This window comes from Vanellus vanellus (genome assembly GCF_965231255.1).
Source record: "Vanellus vanellus genome assembly, chromosome: 3".
In the NCBI taxonomy this organism is placed as follows: Eukaryota; Metazoa; Chordata; class Aves; order Charadriiformes; family Charadriidae; genus Vanellus; species Vanellus vanellus.
In genome coordinates, this window is record NC_138907.1 from 129,984,223 (window position 1) to 130,009,325 (window position 25,103).

Consider the following 25,103-nt stretch of genomic DNA (forward strand, 5'->3'; position numbering starts at 1 on the left):
AGAGGCTGAAATTAAAGCTCAAATAAGACAACACATCATTTTTAGTGGTGCAGTTGATTTGCTGGAGGGAAGGGATGCCCTCCAGAGGGACCTTGACAGGTTTGAGGAATGGGTGCATGTGAACCTCACGAAGTTCAACAAAGCCAAGTACAAGATCCTGCACACGGGCCAGAGCAATCCCCAGTACCAATGGAGCCCGGGGGATGAACGGATGGAGAGCAGCCCTGTGGAGGACTTGGGGATACTAAAAAATTGGGACAAGATGGCAATGTGCACTTGTAGCCCAGACAGCCAATCGTACCCTGGGCTGCATCAAAAGAAGCGTGGCCAGCAGGTTGAGGGAGGTGATTCTCCCCTTCTATTCCTCTCTTGTGAGACTCTGCCTGGAGCACTGCATCCAGCTCTGGGGCCCACAGCACAAGAAAAACATGGAACTGTTACAGTGGGTCCAGAGGAGGCCACAAAAACAATCAGAAGGCTGGAATGCCTCTGCTATGAAGAAAGGCTGAGAGAGTTGGAGTTGTTCAGCCTGGAGAAGGGAAGGCTTCAGGGAGACCTTATTGTGGCCTTTCAGTATATAAAGGGAGCTTGTAGGAGAGACAGAGAGATTTTTTTGATAGGCCCTGTAGTGACAGGACATGGGGTGACAGTTTTAAACTGGAAGAGGGTAGATTTGGATTTGACATATGAAAGAAATTTTTTTTACAAAAAGGATGGTGAGACACTGGAGCGGGTTGCCCAGAGAAGCTGTGGATGCCCCGTGATTGGAAGTGTTCAAAGTCAAGTTGGACGGGGCTTTGAGCAACCTGATCTAGTGAAAGATGTTCCTGCCCATGGTAAGGGAGGTTAGACCAGATGATCTTTGAAGGCCTCTTCCAACCCAAACCATTCCATGATTCAAAGAAGAGGGTATCCACATTCACTTTATCCTACTTCATTAAAGAAATACTTCAAAGGTCCCATAGTGGTACCATAGTTTGGAAGTTTGTGAACAGTCTTTCTGTATGAGATCCCATTAAACTGTCTTAGGAGGCACAAGTAACTGGCAGAGGAAGTCATGACTGTGATTAGAGGAGAGTGATAAATCTGATTAGATATAGCAGTGAAATGACTACCTCAGTCAGCTGGTTTTCTTACCCAACAAGACAGTGTGAGAAAGGTTTGCTATTTTAATGGAGTATATTCACTTATTTTGCATCCATTCGTTTCAGTATCCAAATCTGGGTAAAAAGGACCGTTAGTCTTCCTGAAATGTTTCTCAAACATGAACCCTAGTTAAGGGTTTCATATAAGCCTCCAATGTGCACTTGCAGCCCAGACAGCCAATCGTACCCTGGGCTGCATCAAAAGAAGCGTGGCCAGCAGGTTGAGGGAGGTGATTCTCCCCTTCTACTCCTCTCTTGTGAGACTCTGCCTGGAGCACTGCATCCAGCTCTGGGGCCCACAGCACAAGAAAAACATGTTAGAGCGGGTCCAGAGGAGGCCACAAAAACAAGCAGAGGACTGGAATGCCTCCGCTATGAAGAAAGGCTGAGAGAGTTGGAGTTGTTCAGCCTGGAGAAGGGAAGGCTTCAGGGAGACCTTATTGTGGCCTTTCAGTATATAATGGGAGCTTGTAGGAGAGACAGAGAGATTTTTTTACCAGGGTCTATAGTGACAGGACACAGGGTGACAGCTTTAAACTGAAAGAGGGTAGGTTTAGATTGGATATAAGGAAGAATTTTTTTATGAGGGTGGTGTAATTTGCCCAGAGCAGCTGTGGATGCCCCATCACTGGAAGTGTTCAAGGTCAAGTTGGCTTTGAGCAACCTGATCTAGTGAAAGATGCCCCTGCCAGTGGCAAGGGCAGTGGACTAGGTGGTCTTTAAAGGTGCCTTCCAACCCAAACCATCCTATGATTCCATGGTGTAGAACTGTGACCTGGATTTGCAAAATGTTAGTCTAAACTGAACTCTTAACAATGGATCGAACATTAGACTCATGGATGCTTGAACAGTAAACCTCAGCACAGTAGGCTGTAGTACAATTAGCTGGTTTTATGTGTTATATATAGCCCTGGATACATGTTATGAATTTTCCAATTCAAATACCTTCCTTGAAGCTAAATTTTCCCATGCCCTCAGAGCAGCAGAGTGCTGCTGCAGCTGTATTGGGTAGCTGGCCTTAGTCCATCCAGAGCAGGATGCAGGTGCTCCTGAACAGATCACACTCCTCAAAACCAGTGAATTGCACTGGTGCAGCAGTGCCATCACCTCTTACCAGCTTTAGCCAATCCAGCAAACGATCTGCAGTAACACTGCTGGAGCATGAATGGACTGTTGAATAATGATTTTTTTTCACATGCCATGTTACGTGGGGGAGTATGTTATGGATGTAACTCTACAAAGTAATCCAGGAGGTCACACAGCACCCATGCCTAGAAAGCAGGTCTGGTCAGTAACTTATAATTGACAGTAAATAGGACTCGAGACTGAAATCCACTAAGAAAAACGTCCATTAACTCATGGGTTTATCGTATTGTCTATGAGGGACGTGGTTTAGTGATAGAGGGACATAGTTTAGTGTTAACTTGGCAGTGCTAGGTAATGGTTGGCACTGATGATCTTAAAGGTCTCTTCCAACCAAAACGATTCTATGATTCCATCTGTTGGGCAGGAAGGTAGTAACCATGTGTGGTCAAAGTCCAGCTGTGGAGTGGAGTACTGAGGAGAAATGGTGCAGACAACTGAACAGCATGTCCAGAGCATGCTGGACAACCAAATGGGCAGGCTGGGGGGTGTTGTGCAAGGAGGGACGGTACCAAGAACACTACACACCAAACAGACAAGAAACCACGTTCTTGCACTGATGACATTTTATTTTGTTGTCTTCTGATCTTGCCCCTCTTACTGCAAACCTTAATACACCCTGCACAGAAATCCACATATTTATAATTTCAGCGCAGCACTGCGACCACAGCGACAGCTGGTTCCAAAAGGCAGTGTCCCTACTGCATGTAAATCACACTGGAGTACCGCATGCTGCCTCACTACCATACAGGTGTTAATGCCCATGAGAAACAGACCGTGCTCAGCTGGGGTCTCCTTTGCTTATTATATGGGAGAGGCAGTTCTTGAGAACACCCTGGCCACACAGCACTTCCCACTGTCAGGACCAACCTGATTATTCTGGTAATAACACATACGTAAAAACCCACCTGTTCCCCAGGCACTGTGATGGCATCCCTGTGAATTTCAGCACCAGCAACTTTGGTAGACAGTGAAAATTCACAGGGAGGTAACATGGAGCCAGCTGCCTATTTTCTTGCAAGCAAAACTGTACAGAAAAGGTAAAATTTTGCAACTTCCTGGTACAGTGCATCTTTGGATAACAGAAATTCTGGAGAACCCATTCTCTGAAAGACAAGAGTAGGACTGCCTGTGCTGCTGCTTCCTACTAGCTTCTATGACATCTGCTGCATTTATGGAGCACAAGAAGATACCCCCTATAATCCAGAGTTCACGCCAACACATGACTTCAAATAACAAACCCTCTTCTTTTAACCTTTTTCACACAGGGAAGCCACTGCTAATATACACACACAAAGGAAGCAGTATTGAAAAGAAATAGGTGATAGAAGACAGCAAAGGTGGTGTCTACAGTGCAGAAAAGAGGACACTATGGGAGCATGGGCATGACAAAGAACAACACACCAGCACGGCAGCTCCATAACCTGGGTTTCAGCAACAGCAAGACTGCTATTGCAGGTATGTGCTGTCTTGCAGTAAGTTTGTTTCCCAGGTGAGTCTGAAACAAACGGTCTTCAGAGGGCCCACGAAGGCCATCTTATTACATTAGTTACTGGGTGTCTCTGAAAGGTCAGTGAATCTCCAAAAGGCTGGAGAGCATTTATTCCTCACTGGACCAGAAGATCCTCTACATACATTCAATGCCCAGTGCTACAGAATACAGATGCTGGGGAAGTACTGGGTTCCTGATGAGGGTAATAATGATGTTCCATCACTTCCAAGCAGACCAGAGCTCAGGTGCTGCTGTCTGGTGCTGAACCTCAAACATCAGTGTATGAAGTAGACAGTGCCTTGTGTGACAGACTGGAGCACACGCTGGGAAGGTATCTACTCTTCTGCGGCAGCCTTGCTGACAACAGACAGGACAGTTACAGGGCAAGCTAAAGCCTTTGTATTCTGCACAGCGCTGCTTCGTTTGTGTGCAAACCGTGCAAGAAAGGATTCCCCCCTTAAAGAGACCTAAACACTGGGCTAGTCAGTCCCTTATAGGGAGAATTGCTAAAAAAGAACCCTGATCTCACCCATGAGAGGAAGATGACAAAACAGATAGCTGCTGTACTGGAAACCACTAAACAAGGAACTAATGTGACCCAAACTGAGACTGTAATCAGAGCAGGAACTACATCGGGTACACTGTTAGTGCCACTGTCCAAGGGAACTACAGCAGGAGAGGCAGCCTCTGTACCACAGCTTTGGTCTGAAGTCTCTCACAATGGACCAGAGGCAACAGTTTCAAAATCAAGGTCACCAAGTAGAATGGAGTCACAGTCCAAAAGACATTCAGTTGCTTGTATTAGTGCTGTGGGTTATGAGCCTGACAGAAGTGGGGCTTGTAACTGAAAAGCTTTAGGAGTACTCCTCTTATACAGTTTTACTTCCGGCCTCGCTTGCGGCTGTTTTTTGGAAATTCAGCTCTCTGTGCAACTTGAGGCTCCCTCTCCTCACTACTCACACTCTCACTGTCCACCCGCTGTGGACGACCTCTCTTACTTCTCCTCATTTTTTCAATTCCAGCAGTGGGGACCTTTTTGGTAGCCAGGGTCCCAGTTCTCTTCTTTTTGCCCCGGGTCAAAGGACGTTTCTTCCGTTGCTTCCTCTGCTCTTCTCTTTGGCGGATTTTCATCAGCTTCTCAAAGCTTTTGGTGGTAGTTGTGTTCACATCAAACCAATCCTGGGGGGTTTAGAAGGCAACAGGTTGGTACTGATGGTGGAAATACCATATAAAGCCTATCAGGGCTTATAATAAAGCTGCCTTGTGGGACAAGGGTTTCCTGAAACGCGAGATCTGGAGAGCCAGCTGCTTAACAAAGCTCTGTTCTTCGATGTTCCCCCTTAGGTGTCATTCTGTCTCAGAGGATTCAGATTTGATTTGGCAATTGCCTGGCTAAAGGCATGGGAAATGCTGAAGAGCTGAACTGAGCATCAGCAGCTTGGGACAAGACATGTGCCGTGACACAACACTTGCTCCCCAGACCAACGCTTAAGACCAGCTATCTTTAAGCAAATCAAAGGCCACTCGAGTCCAGGATCCTGTTCCCCAGTCGTGAGCAAGAAAAAAATAAAACAGGGCAAGCATTCAGCATTTCCTTCCCAAGACACCCTTCCCACCTCCAACCACCTGGGGTTTGAGGACTTCCATTCTGCCTGCCTTACCTCAGCATGCATGGAGTTGATGTGGTACTTGACTCCACTTTCCGAAATGAACTCCTTCTCACACAGGAGACACTTGTATTTACCAGCCACAAAGTCGCCCTGGCACCAAAACAAAAAAATCCATCACCAATTGCTGCCTAGAAGGCTGATACACCTACATATCATGTTTGAATCTTGCTCAGATATAACCCAGCAGTAAGAAGCAGAAACTCTTATTCGTACCAGACAATGCGTTAGCTACAGGAGCACCGACATTATTGACCAGTTACACCCACAAAGCACAGGACTGCTCTGTGAGATGTTACAAGGTCTCCGGCATGTACCTGGAAAAAATGCTCTTGCAGCTGTGCACCTAAAGGTCAGACTGCAGTTTCACTAAAATGCATGCCATTAATATGCTTCCTCCTTGTCTCAAGCAGTGTTTGCAATGGCAACCCCATTAGCACATAAGGAAGCACTCAAATTGTAAGGACCTCAGATTAGCAGATGGCAGGACAACAGCTTGAATAAGGAGCTGTGAGGAACAGGGACAGTCCGGCTACTGGTATAAAACACAGTGAGTACAGGAAAGCTACCAACCAAGGTACACGTGCCAAGGTGAGATTTGAGTCCTGAGACGCTGCCGTATACAGATTCACAGCCCTGAAACAGTAAAAGAAGTGTGTGTCAGCAAAACTCCAGTAAGAAATCACTTCTTTCTACACAAGAAAGTCTTATTCTCTGGAAGACGATTCCAAAAGGGATAAGAGAGGTCTGCCCTGCTCATTTATCTAGTGGCACAGAGCAGGACAACGCATCCGACATCAATAGTCCCAGTTAAAGGGCAACTTTAGAGGTCTGCCCCACGTGGAGCTGTAGGCATCAGTCTTGGGATACGAGATCATGCTCAGCCAGCAGCCCAGACCCTGAAACAGGAGGCAGGTGCAAGACACGCTTACAGGTCAGTGAAACAGGACAGCTGCTTTCTGGGGACAGCTCCATATATAACATTACGTTACAATTCTTATACTTGGAAATGATGCAATCCTGGAAACCAGGGAGAGAGTTCTGGGGGTGGGGTAAGGCAGGGGGAAGGCATTGTCTCTACACCAAACCCAGATGGAAGCCACCACTGACCCTTGGCTGTCCAGCCGTGTGCATCATGTGTGCCACACCTACCACAGTTTCCACCAATGGGGCAATTTCTTCTCACTGGATCTGACTGGTGGCTGTTGCGTGGGATTGTAAGAAACTGGATGCATAAGCATCCCTAGACCAGGATAATAGTGCCACGCATGTCTTCTGTAGCCCATTTCCAGTTTTCAAAAGAAAACTTAATTGCTGTGCCAGACAAAGTCCCTCCACATTTCCATCTCTAGTCCTCCCTTCTACAATTAGATTTAGCACATCTGCTAGACAGGCAGGGGCCTGTCATTCTTCCACTGCTCAAACTTTCAAATGGACCAGCTCCCAGACATACCAGTCTGATACCAAGTTACTGGCTCTGAAGCGGACAAACACACCCCCAGAGGGATCAGGCAACAGTCCAAACAGGGTCTTGGTTACACTAACCAACCGCACTGAAATGGTTTCAAGGTTGTGTAAAGCTGTTGGCTCACACAGACCTGAAATCCGTCCCCTTTGAGGCTTCAGAAACACTTAAGGATTACCTGATTTGGGCAGTGGACTCTTCGGTACATCTTTATCTCCGTTTTCCATTTGCACAGCACATCTTGACTAAATGTGGGCAGTCCAGGACGAGTATATTTCAGCTGAGATAAAGAGATGGGATTGAAAGCTGGAAGCAACGTTGGCTACACACAGTGCCAAGTATGTCCCTTTCTCTCCCAGGCTGAGACACAGAAGTGCTATTTCTTCTCCTACTCTAACAGCCAAACTCTCAATAACCAATCTTTTCCCGTCTCACTGACTCTCTACAAACATAACTGAATCTGGAAAACTCCCACAATACCAGAATCCAAAACCTCCCATAACTTTGACTACAACAATTCTACCCCATTAAAATCATAAATCATCCTTTTCCCTTGGGTTTCCCTCACAGCCTAAAAGATGCTTCTGGAAACTCCGAAGCCTGAAAAACTATGAAATATCATTGCATGGCAGCAGTGATCTGCAGCCTATGACCTGTGAGCAACATATCACCTATAACTGCCTTCATTACTTGTGCCCACTGAAAATTACAGCAATGGGACTTGAAAGTCATTATAGCCTGCCTGGATAAAATACTTATACCACAGCAACTGCTACTGTAGCAACACCGTAATCTAAGACCAGAAGAACAAAACCTGATCCCTCCCACAAGATACTACTTCTTCAATATTGCTTTCCATGGGCCACTAAACACCTGCAACACAGGGTGGAAACCAATGCAAGACTCATCAGATGTAACGAAAAACTCAAACCCTATTTAGCATTTTTAAGGCCTTGTACCTTCCGGTCATCTGGAATCAAGTCCTGCAGAACTTTCCTCTTGGGCCACTCTTTGGCCAGCTCTTCTCCAGCTAGCTCATGGAGATAGTAGATTGCCACCTTTGCAGATCTCCTCTGAACTCTGCCTGTGTTATTTGGCTCCCGTTTTATTTTCTTCAGGGTCTCTGTTCTTCTCTCCTCATGGAGGAAAGTGACCTGCAACAAGGCCAAAAAAGGTAAGCCTCCTTCACTAGTTCCTACTTCAGTTACACTAAATACTGTGAATAAATACTCTGCCAAATCCCTCGCAAAAATGCTGCTGCAGCTGCAGTTCACTGTCACAGACATAGGACAGAAGTGCATCCCACCAGTGAGACAGACCCCCAGACCTACCCAGGTGGGTCACAGCAGTAAGGCTCAAGCAGAGAGTTTCACGCAGCCACTGGTCTTGAAAGGATATCACATCATTTGCTGTAAAACCCTCATGGCCAACAAGCATAGCGCTGCCTGTTCTGCTCCCATGTTGGGTCTTTTAAGAGCAAAGAAAAACATCTCACAAGTTGTGCATGTTGGAATCATTCTTCCGTGGAGCAAAAGTCAGGCTGGGGAAAGTTTACTGCTGCCATGGTGACTTACTATGAAAAACTTCACCCTAGTCACAGAACAGCACAGCTGCTGCTAGAAGAAAAGTATCAATGACAGAATACTCCAGAGAGACAGAAAACCACAAAGATTTGCTATCCCTAATTACCCACCCCAGTAGCAGACAAAAGCCTATGTGTGCCCCAAGCCTGAATGGCTGAAGTACCACCACACCATCCTGGTAACTATGGCAATTTGCACCTACCGGCCCATGCTTAGATCGGAGATGGTAGACAAGTCCTGCCTTTGATTTGTATGCTTTTCCGCAGTGATGGCACTTCATAGCCATTTTCTCCAGCTCAGAAGCAGCCTTCCCACACTTTTTAACATGATATAGGTATCCCATTATGCTAGTGAAGCTGCCTGTGCACCCCTGTCAGTGCAGAAGAAAAATGCATGGAAGAAAAATGCTCTCCAAGGGATCACAAGACCGCTGTGTATAGAATCCACAGTTTGCTGACCAAAGTAATATTACTTTTCCTGCCAGACCAGAGACAATCACATAGTAAAATTTAATGTTAGTCTATTCAGATAGACAAAATCTGGGACAAAGAATTGGCTGCAACTGGGAGAAACTGTTTCTTAGAACTTCTTTGTAGGCAGTGGGTAACAGAAAATTTCAATACACAGAATGAAGAAGCAAGATGTTAAATGGGGATGAGCAAAACAAAGATTTTCAGATACAAATGGAGCAGTTGGGCAGAAAAAGAGGATGGTTTTATACTTGGTTGGCTGGTCAAACTGTCTAGAACACAGTGATATTAGGGTGATGCTAAATAAAACTTTCGGCTATTCCTGGGATACATTTATTGTCTCATACTGCAGCAGACAACAACAAAAACTCCAATGGTTCCTGAGAACGTCACTTACTAGAAGATCTCCTAGCCCTGAATCCAGTTATCAACTTGACACTGAACTTGGAAACAGGTCAAATCAAACACCCATTAGCAAGATTTTAATGTTGTTAGATGTATCTATCTATCTGCTCTCCATCCCCTTCTCTAGCTGTGGCGAATCTCAATATTTTCAAAAACCACAAACTCACACAGTTAATTATGCATAAAAAACATCTTCCTAGCTATCACAAACAACTAAGGAAAGACCAGAAGCACACATTAGTAAAATACTTTTGGTGCACACAAGACACAATGCAGTGTCCTCTTGATCCCCTTTGAAGACCAACACATCAAATACTCAAAGATATCTAGCTGACCCTGCTGGAGAAGAGAAGGCTCCAGGGAGACCGTATAGCAGACTTTCAGTATCTAAATGGGGCTTACAAGAAAGATGCAAATTTAATAGGGCCTGTGGCGATATGACAAGGTGTAATGGTTTTAAACTAAAAGAGGGTAGATTCAGGATTTAATTCAGGATACGTAGCGCATTGCAGCTTACCTCCCTTGTACACTTTAGTTTTCCCATAAGCTTCAAAACCTTCCGAAGGCGGTCTCGCTCAAGATGCTCATCCAGTTCTCCTCCCTCCTTCACAACTGGCTAAAGCACAGCAGGAAGATGAAAGAAAAACACAGGATGCTCAGCATTCACAGTTCTTCTCATAGGGAATTCAATACTCAACACACTACTAAGGAAAACTTCTAAAATAATTAAACTGCTGCAACTTATGATTTTACAGAAGTGTATCTACTACAATGATCCCTGCCTATATCCTAGAACAACTGAATTATCTTTAAAAGGATTAAACTGCCTGAAAACCACTCTGCAGATAAGAGTTTTAACATTTAGATGGCTATCTATGAACAAAACCTTGGTAAGAAATGGTCCCAAACTATAGCTGCTGGGAAGGACAAGGGTATGTATTTCCATAATTACTTTTCTTCCCTTCTGCCTGTGGAAAGTACTTACTCATCTCTGTCATGCATCTTTAACATTTACTGGTCCTACCATTTCCACTTAGCCTAACTAAGCTAAGCAGACTAACTGCCTGTAACGATTATTCATGTATGCTGAACTACAGTTAAAATTCTCTATTCTCTCTCTGATGGTTATTGTATATTATTTCCTACACTACCTTGTAATAATATTACACCTAGACTGAATAAAAAGTTAGAACTGAGTGACAGACCTATTCCTCAGGGCAAGAACATAATCCCTATTTAATTTACTACTATAGCTGTAGGTTCAGAAACCACAGTACTGGGAACTATGTAAAAAATAACAGCACCAAATTATCTAAACTTTACCCAAACTTCTGAATGACCTTTCTAAAAGTTCTAATTCTCCACAACTACAACAAGAGACATTGCCTTCTTCAAAGTAATAGCAAAGAGGAAAAGCAGATCGCAGCATTATCTTTACAGTAAATATAGACAAGAACTAAACTGCTCCTTCTGCTTTTTTACCTTTGAACTTGAAAAGAACTGAAATCTAGTCTGCTCTGGATGTAGAAAAACTACTTTCTAGCAAAGGACTGAAAACTGCAGCCTAATGAGGAACCATTTTTTTTTTTTTCTGATTGAGAAAGCCTTTTATGTGTGACATGTAACCAGCCTAAACAGAAATTATCCCTCTCCTCCTGAGATGTAGCATGCCTACCATCTCTGGTAACATTCTACTGTTTTTTCAGATGTCAAAACTCACACGAAAAATAACAGGTAGGCAAGATTTTAACAGCTACAACATTTGAAAAAACACACCATGTTCTGTTTCTGTGTGCATCAGGGAATGAACAAAAGACTGCCTTGCCTGTAGGATTTTTAGATTCACAGCAACTGTGTTACCTGATTGTTATGGTCTGCCATGACATGGTATTTCATCCCTCCTAAAGACTTCAGCTGCTTCCCACAGTGGTGACACGTGAACATTTTCTAGAAACAAGCAAGCACATTGTGCGTGTAACTGTAAATTAACCAAAGAAGCAGGAAACTCTTTTGGGGAAAAGAGTAGGAGAGCAGAACATTTTATTTGGGCCTGGTAACTGCCCATTAGGAACAGAAGAGATTTTCTGGAGCCTAAAATTTAGGGGAACAATGAAATAGCTAACCTTTGTTCACTACCCCAAACCTCCAGCAAAAGGCTAAGCAAGAAGCACCAAGCACAGCCTCTTACAGACATGTAAAGGACTTTTGCTTAGAGACATGATGATGATGATATGAAACTGGTTTTAAATGCAACACTAAACAGCGTGCAGGCACTTCTATCAGTAAGCTGAAAAGGAGTAAAGAAAACATGGTTCACCACTCGTGTTCTCACCTGCCTGCAATTTACCATATGTTTCTTCAGTCCTTCTACAGTCTTTCTCACCACAGCCCGGCATGTTGGACAGGTAACTCGGCCTTTGTCCTGAATTTCCAAAGACCATCGCTCTTCCATACTACCTGTCAAAACAAAAGGTTTGAAATAGAACAGCAAACACGATCTCTTTTTTTTTTTTCCTTTGATGTACACAATGAATCCTAGAAGGAAAGAGGTCAGATGCTAGCAAACTCATGTCCAGCTACACTTCAATAGGTTTAGCACATTCACAGCTTTAAATGTGTCATGTGACAAGGCACACATCACTCCTTTTGGGAGATAATTTTAGAAAAACTCTTTAATCCTACCATCCCCTTGTGATGAGTGTTCTTCGACTTGTTCAGTAGAGATGTTTCATTCATTCATTTTTATTACACAGTTACTTTAGCATGCAAAGTAAATTTTTCTTTCGACAAAAGGGTTTGCACAGTAAAAGTAGTCACAGATGTGATTGAACAGTTTCAGACAAAGTCCACGGTTCAGTTCTACTAACCAAATCTTTAGAACTCCACTTACATTAGCCAGCAGTTTTGGCACTGAAAGTGAACAGAGCTGCACCACCAGCCCAATTTACTCAACAGCCAGGGAAATGTACCCTGCACGCCACAGTTTCCAGTTCCTGGCCTGTTTTTGAAATGCCAAGCAAAATCCCGGCATAATCCTCAAGGATTATAAATTACCAAAATGGGTTCCAGGAAGAAAGTGGCTTAGCAGCCATCTGCTTGAATTCTTATAAAAAGATCTAAAGGCTTTCCAGCTTTCCTCTTTGCCCAGTAATAACAGGCAGGAGTTGTCCCTCCCCAGGTGGCTGGTGGAAAAGGCTGTGAATCAAACAGCACTAGGCAGAAAACTGGAGTATTTAATGAGTGCTGTGGGCTACACCTACCAAGTCATTCTGCTTGCTGAGTCAAGGCTAATGTTATTTTTCTAAGATGGACAGCTTGGGTCTCTGGCTCACCAGAAGAGGTTATCTGGCAGCAACAGCTACAGAGTTTTTCCTGCAAACATATTCTGGTAAGTAAAAAAGTATAAATATTTTTATGAGTTTTATAGTGCAACTATCTTAACAGGCTTTTTCTTGGTTCAAAAAGTGATTCCCCCTTCACTGTTCTGTTACACAGTGCTAAAACCACATGGAACCATGCTATTAGGCAGTATGCAGTCACTCCAATCTTGCTCTGCGGTACTGACACAGTGCCAAAAGGACAGCAGCCAGTTCTTCCTTATCAACAGTAAAGTGAACAACAAAATGGAAACACTAGAAACACAGCTGTTGCTCAGACTCAAATCCTAGAATCACATTTATCTTTTAGCCATGTTGTGGTTTAACCCCAGCCGGCAACTAAGCACCACGCAGCCGCTCACTCGCTTCCCCCTGGTGGGATGGGGGAGAGAATCAGAAGAGTAAAGATGAGAAAATTCGTGGGTTGAGATAAAGACAGTTTAATAGGTAAAGCAAAAGCTGCGCGCACAAGCAAAGCAAAACAAGGAATTCATTCACTGCTTCCCATCAGCAGGTGGATGTTCAGCCTTCCCCAGGACAGCTGGGCTGCATCACGCATAACCGTTACTTGAGAAAACAAACATCATAACTCCAAATGTTCCCCTCCTTCCTTCTTCTTCCCCCCAGCTTTATATGCTAAGCACAATGTCATATGGCGTGGAATATCCCTTTGGTCACTTGGGGTCAGCTGTCCCGGCTCTGTCTCCTCCCAACCTTTTGTGCACCCCCAGCCTGCTCGCCCGCAGGGCGGTGTGAGGAGCAGAAAAGGCCTTGACTCTGTGTGAGCACTGCTCAGTAGTAACAGAAACGTCCCTGTATTATGAACAGCATTTCCAGCACAAATCCAAAACATAGCCCCATACTAGCTACTATGAAGAAAATAAACTCTACCCCAGCCAAAACCAGCACAAGCTGCTTTATAAACCACTCTGAGCAACTGCTTCATCTTCTTACCTGTGCCATAGGTTTCCGGTTCTTTCTGAACACGGTGGCCTTTCGTTTTGGAGTTCTGTTGTGTTCCAGCTTGCTGTTTTTTTCCTGATGTAACACAAACAAGAAAGACCAGGAGACTTAATTTTGTGAGCCTTGTTATAAAAAGAGCAAAGATCTTTTGCTAGGAGGCTGCTATTTAGTCTGCTGTCTGAAAGCTACTCATTCAGAAATGTTCAATGCTTTTTTTTTCCAAAATGAATTTCAAGATTATGTTCCTCTACTCCCTTTCAAAATCCATAGCTATTTACAGCTGCAGGCATTAGTCCCATGCAGATATTTGTAATCCGTATGGTTGTTCATACACAAAGTTCAGAGCGCGGGAACTCTTCACACTGAAACATCCTCTGTTCACAGTATGGCTGAGCCAACTAATGACTTGTTCACAACCAAACGGACAGTCCCATTCCTGTTTTCTTTAGACTAAAAAACTCTTATTCTTTCAGCATTTTCTCATGAGCTATGCTTTTTGCTCTCTTCTCATCTGTTCTCTTCAGTTGGTCCACACATTTCCTGAACTGCAGTGCCCACTGCTGGAAACAATGCTCCAAGTGTGACCCTGCATTAGAGCAAAAATAATTACTTCACATGTCTGACCGTCTCAATGAAGAAAGATAATGACCTCCTCCCTTCATTGTTTAAACACCTCAGTATAACATCTGCCTTTTTAAAAACAAGTATGACACTGTTGGTGCCTATTCAGCTTTTGATCTGTTATAACTCTCAAATCCTCTTGTGAAGAACTGACACCTAGGAGGTTGTTATTTGTCTTTCAGCTGTGCTAGTATTTCTGAACTAACTACAGTATCTTTAATTTCACACACTATATTCCATTCTATTTTTTTTAAACTGTTTCTCTAACATCAAGAACACTTTCAATTTTAGCCTTTTCTCCAAGACACGTGCCGTCTCTTTCAGCTTCATGCTGTCTACATACTTTCAAGTCCTTGGTGACAGTAGCAATAGTTAGATGGATTGTGAACCATCATTCTATACTTCTATTTCACAGAAATCACAGAAACATTTAGGTTGGAAGGGACCTCCTGAGATCACATAGTTCAACCTCTTGTTGAAGCAAGGTCAGCTAGAGTAGGTTGCCGAAGAACATGTCAAGTTTTGAGTATTTCCACTGATGGAGACTCTACAACATCTTTCGGCAACCTGTGCCAGGGTTTGATCACCTTCACAGTAAAAAAGTGCATTCTTGTCTTTAAATAGAATTTTGTGTGTTTTAATTTGTGCCCATTGCCTCTTGCCCTGTCAGTGAGCACTGCAGAGAAGGGTCTGGCTTCCTTTTCTTCATTCCCTCACATCAAGTGTTTATACACACTGATAAGATTCCCCCTGAGCCTTTTCTTCTCCAGACTGAAGAGTTGCAGCTCTCTCAGCCTGTCCTCATAGAAAAGATATTCCAGTCCCTCAATCATCTTTGCAGCCCTGTATGGGGGAGCCCAGAACCGGACATGGTACTCCAGTTGTGGCGTCACCAGTGATGAGCAGAAAGGAAGGATCACCTCCCTCAACCTGCTGGCAATGCTCTTCCTAATGTAGCCCAGAATGCTGTTGGCTGTCTTTGCCACAAGAGTGCGTTGCTGGCTCATGGTCAGCTTGCTGACCTCCAGGACCCCAAGTTCTCTCTCTGCAGAGCTGGTTTCCAGAAAGTTAGCCCCCAGCATATTCTGGTACATGGGGTTATTTCTGCCCAGCTGCAGGACTTCACATTTCTCCTTGATGAACCTGAAGAGATTCCTCTCTGCTTAATTCTCTAGCCTGTCCAGGTCCCTGTGAATGGCAGCACACCCATCTGGCGTACCACCACTCCTCCCAGTTTGGTATCATCTGTATGCTTTCTGAGGGTGCATGCTGTCCCATTGTCCAGGTCATTAATGAAAACGTTAAACAGTACTGGCCCCAGTATTGACTCCTGGGGTATGCTGCTAGTGATGTGCCTCCAAGTAGCCTTTGCGCTGCTGATCACAACTCTCTGGGCTAGTTTTCAATCCCCTGCACTGTTTGTCTAACCTGTACTTTGGCAACTTGTCTATGAGGATGTCATGGGAAATGGCACCAAAAGCCTTACTAAAGTTGAGGTGAACAACATCCACTGCTCTCCTCTTGTCCACCAAGCTAGTGACCTTCATGTGTTTGGAAATGCTTTCCAGGAGGACTCTCCATCACCTTCCCAGGGACTGAGGTGAGGCTGACTGGCCTGTAGTTCCCCAGATTGTCCTTCTTTCTGTCCTTGAAGATAGGAGTGATATTTGCTCTCTTCCAGCCTTCAGGAACCTCTCACAGTCACCATGACCTTACAAAGATAACCAAGAGCGGCCTCACAATGAAATCGGCCAGCTCTCTCAGCACTCAGTGCAACCTGTCAGCTCTCATGGGACTTAGGTGTGTCCAGTTTGTTTAAGTGCTCTAATCTCATCCTCCTTCACCGAGTGTAAAGCTTCCTTGCTCCAGACTTTCCCTCTGGTCTCAGGTGCCTGGGGTTCATGGAAGACTCCTTTAACTGATAAAGACTGAGACACAGGAAGCATTGAATACCTCAGCCTTTTCCATATCATCTGTCACCAGCTCCCTTGTCCTGTTCAGCAGTGCACTCACACTTTCCCTGGTCTTCCCTTTGCTGTTCAGGTACTTGTAGAATCCTTTCTTGCTGCCTTTCACATCCCTTCCCAGATTCAACTCCAGGTTGGCCTTGGCTTTCCTCATCTCATCCTTGCAAGACTGGACAGCAAATGTATACTTCTCCCGTGTCACCTGCTCCTACTTTCACCACTTGTACATTTCATTTTGCACCTAGCCACTGATTAACAGCCCTTTGAAGGCATGAAAGACCTATGATATCCAGCACTTCCCCCTCTGTCTCTGTGGTAAAAGAAAATTAAACTGGTTTGGTTTGTTTTCTCCATAACAAACCCATATTGCTATTATCATCTACCCCTTAACTTCTAGATGTTTACAAGTAATTTGTCTGATTATTTAGTCCAGAATCTTCCGTTAAACTGAAATGAAGCAGACTAGCCTATACTTCCCCTCCTTCCTTTCCTCCCTCCCTTTGTTGGACTTTTAAGAGAGACTGAAATGAGAACAATCACCTCCCACTGTAAAAGAGAAATTAGTCAACAGTGTCCTATAACAAAATACCCAGAATCAGAAATAGAGTTGAAAGACAGCAGAGGATAGCATTTGGGCAGAGAGGAAGTCTGAAGTATCTGGAGGCTTGTAACCAGGAATTACAAGTTATTTGTATTACCCGAAATCTTCTGTTTCTTCTTGGGAGAGTCTTTAAGATCTTCGCCTTCCCCTTGCTCAGATTTCCTCTTGCATTTCAATAGTACTTCTCCTGCTAATGAGCAAGAACAGAAACGCTTCAGTCTCATTATTCAGTCTGGATAACAGCTTGGAGTCTGCTGCTGCCTCAGCTTACCCTCGTATTCAATACTTAAAAAAACCCAAACAACCCAAAAGTAGGTTTTGTAAGGCACCTGGACATCAGTGAGCTAGACTTCTGACTCAGTAACATTTAGGCACTCCACAGCCTGCAATCTTCCGACATAGAAGATATGGAAGAAACAGTGTCACAGCATGGTCTTGGAAAATAATACTCCTCAGGAAGAGAGCCATAAGGTGTTAGGTTACGTCATAAAAAGCTCATCTGCACACTCTCACAAAAAAGCAGCGAGAAACAACAGCAGATGGGGAAACCCAAATAATAACCTGTCTCCCCTCAGTATTTCCAGGCCTACCAAAGGCTTATCTCCATGAACACTGAAAGGACAATGGCAGTCAGGGGAACACAAATTATGGACTCAAAGAAACAGACACCTTCGTCTGAGGTCTGTCCCAGGAGAGCCACCAGGATGAGTCAATGGGAGTCGCTCTCTGGAGCCTCCTTTGGAAGGGGGAAAAAGGGGAGCAGTGAAAAGGGAGAGTGTGGTGTTAATGCCTAGGGTTACATGACGCACAGGATGTTAGCGAAGAACAATTCAGGATTACACAAGCCTGGGATGTTTAGGAGTGGTATTGAAGGAAAAGGGAGATAATTAACTGATTTGGGGAGGATCAAGTGAGGGAAAATAGAGGTGTAAGAGGATAAAAATGGTCACTTGCTTGTAAACAGGAGGTTGGTCAGTATACAAGTCATAGAATCATAGAATTGCTGAGGTTGGAAGGGACCTTTAAGATCATCAAGTCCAACCATTAACCTACCCTGACAAAAACCATTTCTAAACCATGTCCCCAAGTACCACATCTACCCTTTTTTTAAACACCTCCAGGGATGGTGAATCCACCCCCTCCCTGGGCAGCCTGTTCCAATGTTTAATAACCCTTTCAGTGAAAAAGTGTTTCCTAATATTCAATCTAAACCTCCCCTGACGTAACCTAAACCTATTTCCTTTTGTACTATCACTTGTCAACAGGGAGAAGAGGTCAGCCCCCACCTCTCTACAACCTCCTTTCAGGTAGTTGTAGAGGGTGATAAGGTCTCCCCTCAGCCTCCTCCAGGCTAAACAACCCCAGTTCCCTCAGTCGTTCCTCATAAGATTTGTCCTCCAGACCCTTCACCAGCTTTGTAGCCCTTCTCTGGACACGCTTCAACACCTCGATGTCTTTCTTGTAGTGAGGGGCCCAAAACTGGATGCAGTACTTGAGGTGGGGCCTCAGCAGTGCTGACTACAGGGGGATGATCACTGCCCCAGTCCTGCTCACCACACCATTCCTGATACAGGCCAGGATGCTGCTGGCCTTCTTGGCCACCTGGGCACACTGCCGGCTCATATTCAGCCAGCTGTCCACCAACACCCCCAGGTCCTTTTCTGCTGGGCAGCTTTCCAGTCACTCCACCACAAGCCTGTAGCACTGCAGGGGGTTGGTGTGACCCAAGTGCAGGACCTGGCACTTGGCCGTGTTGAACCTCACACCATGGGCCTCGGCCCATTGGTCCAGTCTGTCCAGATCCCTCTGCAGAGCCATTCTACCCTCAAGCAGATCAACATGCCCGCCTAGCTTAGTGTCATCTGCGAACTTACCGAGGGTGCACACGATCCCTTCATCCAGGTCATTGATAAAGGTATTAAAGAGAACTGGCCCCAGCACCAAGTCTGGTCACACCTGACACCAAATCGGAGGGACCAGGGCAAAGCAGTGCCTGCGAGCATAAGCCTGTCCATAAGGAGGTCTACACCAGCAACTGGCGTGGCTCTGTGGGCGTCAGGGGCTAGTATGTCCACGCACCAGCAACTGACGAGACCAGGATGCAAAGGCCAGATACTGAGTAGACTGAGTGTCTAAGTCCAGCTACAGGAGAGATCCACATAGCACATGTGTGCACACACAAATGTACACATACATATATATGTACTTCTTTTATATATACTTTGTATATATGCTTCTTTTCTCTCACTAACACATCTTCGTCCTGATCAGCCAAAGAGGGAAACAGGATGGAGGCCGTTGATGCTGTTTGTGGAAGTGTTGAGCGTGCCTCTTCGTGTTGATCTGTGCTGCTGGCTGTGTATATATGTTGCATACGTGTGTTTATACCTACAGGAATATACACTTGTTCTCACTACTGGTTGGACCTGGGGGTGTGGAGTTGCAGCAACCTTACTTCTATCAAGCTACCAGATTCAGTTCTCCTTGCAACAGGATGGAATACAGATTCTGATTTGGAGATAAGAAGAAACTGCATTAAAGAAGAGCAAAGTTTTGGCTCTTCACCACATGAGAAGTTTGGAAAGCAGCTCCTAGGCCAGGAAATCTCAATGTTCATAATGAGACCCAAACCACTCCAAATCAGAAAACTGTGACAGAAGTGAGCAAATAAAAGTTATAAAAACCCTTAAAAACCCCCCAAACCTACCAACAACAAAAGCCATGTCTAATCCAGAATACTGCTGAATGGTCCCCTTTTTCTACATCTTTAGTGTTGTTTGTTCCATTTTTAAAGCTTTCAAAGAATATTCCTGATATGATTTGCAGAACCCTTATACATATCTCTTCTACAGATAAAACTGAGCCCAGTCGCAGAATCATTAATTTTAATAGACAAGTCACTCAAAAAGAACTGTGTAACGTTAGAGAATTTTACCTATGTTTCTGCAGTGGAGGAAGTTTATTTCTCCAAATACATGAGCAGCGTTACCAAGCTTGTAATTTGTGGGTTAACTGCAGTCATCTACTCTCTCATAAAATGAACCAGAGAGAAAAACAGTTTTGCATCAAGCCAAGAGTGATAAGTACCTTTTTTCTCCGAAGGTTTGTCAATGCTGTTTTTTATTCCTCTCATTTCCAACCAGTAAGCAGGCCTGCGAATGGTCCGCTTGCTTCTGGACTCCGCACTTCCGTTCACTTGACTCTTTGGTGAGGCAGAAGAAATGTTGTTGACCATCTCATCATAGTTACTGTTCAGTCCTAGGACAGTAGTTTCCACCTCCTCAAATTGCTTAGACCTGGAAAACATCAACTTGAAATCATACATACATGTATGCATATATATGCATACATACACATATGTATATGTATGTATATGCATGCATACACACACAACCACAATAACTTGACAGACAACATCCATCTTCCCAAGTACTCTAAAAAATTCATCTCGCAGTTCATTGAATCTCCTGAGTTTTGTGAATGGAAAAGTGCCAGCAAGATAAAACATTCTAAAAGTTATTTTTCAGTAGATCTTTTAGAGAATGACATTAGAAAGCTACTCAAGAGGATCAAAAAAATATTCATCCTACCTCAAACCTTCAACTTAAGCAGCAGCCATAAGTTAACCTCAATTTAAAAAAAACACATTTGTCCTTAAGCAACCAATGTGGAATAAAACAATTCTTCTACAGCCCATCATTACAAAAGAGACCTTTTCCATCTGTGAGAAAGTAATGGAAGATTGGCAAGGAGAAATATAAACACGCTCAAGTGACCTGCAGCTGAGGTGTAGAAAAACACGCTTATTGTACTAATTGTTGTTTAGCCTTGAGTGTTGGGCAAGTAGAGCATCTGTGTTTCCACCACATAAGCCTGTGACAGAGGCACCCATGCTTCCGATTCCTACCCTATGATCTCCAAGATCAAAGCACAGTGGTAAACTATGCCTGTGTGAATCGCTGATATACAGGTGAAAACAGCAGGTTCGATGATCTCTAGCACGGACTGAGCTCTGTGGTGCCTGCGTTCCTGCTTGTGAGCCTCTGCCTGGCTGCTGCTTCAAGGATACCCCAGTTGGCGAGGTAATGAAAACAAATTTACTCTTTGCATTTCATCTGTGGTTTTGTGGTTGTTCCTGTGACCTGCCTGTGCCAGCTCACACACCATCCCACAAACGGCAAGATCTCCTTCAGTATGTATTACCACAGTCAGCACTGACGCTACACAATTAAGACTTAATGCTAGTAAGAATTTTAACCAGCAAGGCTTTCAGCAATGAAGACAGTCTTATAGTATATCCTACAAATCACACTACATTAAGACTAATTTAGACTACCCGGGAGCACTAGAGATCAGAGGGAACTTTGCTTCACTATTCTCAAATATTTCTCACAGCCCTGAAATGTCTGGACACTACTGCACACGCCAGCAAAATGACTAGGTGTCAAAGAAACATAGAATATCTAATTCTCTGGGCAAATACCATTAATGTAAGAGGAAACAAAAGAAAAACAGAAACACTTTTCAACATATCCCATTGCTACCACAATTTATGAACTGAAATAAGTAGATTGCTTGAACGATGACTGTGACGGCCATCCCAGCAATACTCTCCCACACCCTGAGCTGTGGAGCTCACATGTTTTAACATATCCATCCAGAAATTAATAAGTGGAGGACATTGGTGGTACCAGGCCAGATCAGTATATACTACATTTAAGGAGGCACTGCAGAAGGATGGGGAGAAGAATTCTCAAATTAAAGTCTTTCAGTTGCAATCACACTCAAAATACATAGATTTTGGAAAACCATTTGGTCTTAAACATAAAATATTTATCTTACCAGTGTTAAAATCCTTTTAAAAATAATAAATGAAAGCTAATACCCCTTGAAGTGTCAGAAAAGCACTTTTCCTACAAACCAATTAGCAAAGTCAGTTGAGACTCTCATCACACAAAGCATAATCGTTGCAGCTCTTAATATTCAGAATATTATGTAAAGACCAGATATGGTTTCCCAATAGGAATCTCAGCTTTTTTCTTGCCCCCAGTCAAACTAGACAAAAAACATTCACATACGTTTTGTTTCCCAGAGACCTCTTGACCTTCTGTTGTCTGTGATGTCCAGGCCTGGTGTCCTAAAAAAGCAGAACAATTCACATTAGCACCATAATTTTTCTTCTTTTTGCATGTTTCACTTTTCAGTTAAACACAATCACCTGCACTTTGAGGATGTGCATACTATCCTTTCAAAAGGAAAACAGTTTACTGCAACAAGGAAGTGTTTAACCTTTTCAACTCCAGCTGAATTAGAACTGGAATCAAAATAGGAATGAGCCCCTTTACACTCCCCATATGAAAGCAAATCATTCCCCTTGCATTGGGGCATGATGGAGTGTTCTTTGTCTCTAATTCATTCAGTGGTACCTACTTTCTGTCTAGACTTTTATCACATGATGACAAATATTTTAGATCCTTATTTACTAGTTTTTACATAGAACTTACTTTTTCTTTAATTAAATAATTATTGCATTTGCCATATCAAGAATGTTGTCTCTAGTCTCTTTTGTGCCCTCTTTTCATTTTTTAATCTCAATTATTTTGTCATACTCCATCAGTTGCCCAGATATTCACTTTATCCGCATCACAGAATCCTCCTTCTTATTTAACAAAGATTTTTTGTCACTTATTGCTTCTTGCGCTCCTATTAAGGTATGTAATTTAACAGATACCAATGACATTCCTAAGTCAGTATAAACAACTCATTTGCTGTATGTTGTTCCTGGCGTGTGGACAATCATTTATCACCTTCTTCCAAATACTAATAATGACTCAATATCGTTCTTCATTGGGAAACCCGGGACAAAAATCTTGGTTATACAGACTAGAAAACAAAGATCATTGCTCAGCAGAAGTATACGAAATACCAAAATTGTAACCTAGGAACAGAGTATTTTGCCACGTACAGGAACCGGCTAAAAAACTGGAGGGGGAAAAAAAAAAGAAAGGAAAGAATATGGATAAGTTACCTATCTTCTTTATAGAAAAATGTAAGGCACATTATCAGCTGGATCATGCTATGAAGCGTTTTAGTTATTAGAAATAAATGCTACACATTATCTGGGGAAAACAGTGAACAGGGATATGACAGAATTTGAAGAAATCATAAAAATATGATGACTTGTCAGGAGGAGATGCCAAGAAACTTCAGTTTCTTGTATCAAAAACCAAATTCAGTTTCTGTATCAAAACTACAGAATAGGCAGCTTCAAGGTAAATGAAATTCACCACAAAAAAAATGCACTGGAAAAAAAAACAGAACTTCAATCCATCTTTTACAATCTTGTGTTCTAACTTACGCATAAGAACAAGCAGTAACTCACTCTTCCCAGGACCACAGTCAGTGAGAAACACTAACCACAAGGTAAGAAATTCAGTAGTGGGTACTGACATCAACCAAATGAATTCTTAAACTGTGGAGTGTCAGACCCTCCTTGGGTCTCCAACACCAGCATCTCCTCTCATGGAAAGGTTAGGGAAGCAGCAGGAGAGAAATTCACAACTGATTGATCAATGATTCCACAATCATATCTTGCTTTCTCTGAAGGAAAAGTTAATTGAAGGTTTGTGCTTATATTACTTTGATATGGCTTACATGTATCTAGCAGTGCAAACAGCAGTGTTTGGGAACCCCCTAACCAGAAAGGTGGAGAAACCTCACTGAGGAGCAGCAGTGTCCTGCACTGCCATAGAATCATAGAATATGCCAAGTGTCCTGCACTGCCATAGAATAGTTTGGGTGGGAAGGGACCTTTAAAGATCATCTAGTCCACACCCCCCACCATGAACGGGGACATCTTCAACTAGACCAGGTGGCTCAGAGCCCCATCCAACCTGACCTGGAATGTTTCCAGGGATGGGGCAGCCACCACCTCTCTGGGCAACCTGGGCCAGGGTTTCACCATCTACATTGTAAACAATTTCTTCCTTATATCTAGTCTGAATCTACCTTATTTTAGTTTAAAGCCATCATCTCTTGTCCTATTGCTACAGGACCTGCTAAAAAGTCTGTCCCTGTCTTTCTTATAAGACCCCTTTAAGTACTGAAAGGCCACAATAAGGTCTCTGCAGAGCCTTCTCTTCTCCAGGCTGACCCCCCCACCTCTCCCAGCCTGTCCTCCCAGCAGAGGGGCTCCAGCCCTCCCAGCATCTCCGGGGCCTCCTCTGGTCCCGCTCCACCAGCTCCATGTCTCTCCTGTGCTGAGGCCCCCGAGTTGGAGGCAGCACTGCGGGGGGGTCTCCCCAGAGCAGAGCGCAGCACAGGGGCACAATCCCCTCCCTCGGCCAGAATTTCCCTATCCCCGAGGGAAAGCCCCCGGGACCCGGGTGATGGCTCAGCACCCTTTGGGGGACTCCTTGCTTCAGTCACAGAATCACCGAATATCAGGTTGGAAGGGACCTCAAGGATTTCTTGGCAAAAGCACATCCCACGTTTCCATTTCTACCCGCACACTTCCCGGACTACCGTCTCCTGAAGGAGGGCCATTCGGGTAAGACGCTCGGGCGAGGCCGGGCGCCATCAGCGCCCTGCCTCGGGTCCCTCCCTGCCCTCCGCCGCGCGTAGCGGGGCCCGCTGCTCCCTGGGCTCGACGTCAGTGGGCGGTCAGGCCTCCAAGCGGAAACCAAGCGCGTCCGCCATCGCCGGCGGCTCTCCGGGCAGCCCGGAGCCGGTGCCGCTCGCAGCCCGCCCGCTCGGGGGCAGGGCCCAGCCGATGGGCAGCGGCAAACAGACCGGGGCCGCATCGAGCTAAGGGCACGCTGCCCGCGCAGACCAGAACCGGGCCAGGCGCCCTCTCTCTGCAGCCCCGAGCCCAGCGAGACCCTCGGGCGAAGCACAAGCCGCCCCGCGGCTGTTCCAGTGGCGCCGGCCCGCTCCCGCCATCCCGACGGCGGCGCCCATCACCTCGCGGCAGCCTCCGGCGCCGCGCGCGCACCCCCCCCCGCACCCCCCCCCGCCCGCGGGGCAGCAGCCGACAGCGCCGTTGGCGAGGACCCCCAGCACTCACCGAGCCGCCGCCGCCGCCGCCCCGCATGGTGCCGCCGCCGCCACGTCAGCACGCGCCCCGCCCGCTCGTGCGCGACCGCGAGGTCCCGCCCGCGCGCTTCCGGTCGCCTCCTCAGGGCGACAGCCGGCCCCGAGCCCCC

The 25,103-nt window shown here is 44.8% G+C and overlaps 1 protein-coding gene across 1 annotated transcript; it reads right to left on the bottom strand.

Annotated features, from left to right (window-relative positions):
• Positions 1-2,841: 2,841 nt before the first annotated feature.
• On the bottom strand, positions 2,842-24,991 carry ZNF512 (zinc finger protein 512; the record flags this gene model as incomplete). Its single annotated transcript, XM_082480892.1, has 14 exons — positions 2,842-4,959; positions 5,442-5,540; positions 6,021-6,083; positions 7,091-7,192; positions 7,872-8,066; positions 8,698-8,865; positions 9,888-9,986; positions 11,231-11,317; positions 11,703-11,827; positions 13,702-13,785; positions 16,997-17,089; positions 19,987-20,195; positions 21,978-22,036; positions 24,965-24,991. The coding sequence occupies 14 exons, from the start codon at positions 24,989-24,991 to the stop codon at positions 4,660-4,662; spliced, it is 1,710 nt and encodes a 569-aa protein (XP_082337018.1). The 3' UTR covers positions 2,842-4,659.
• Positions 24,992-25,103: the final 112 nt, after the last annotated feature.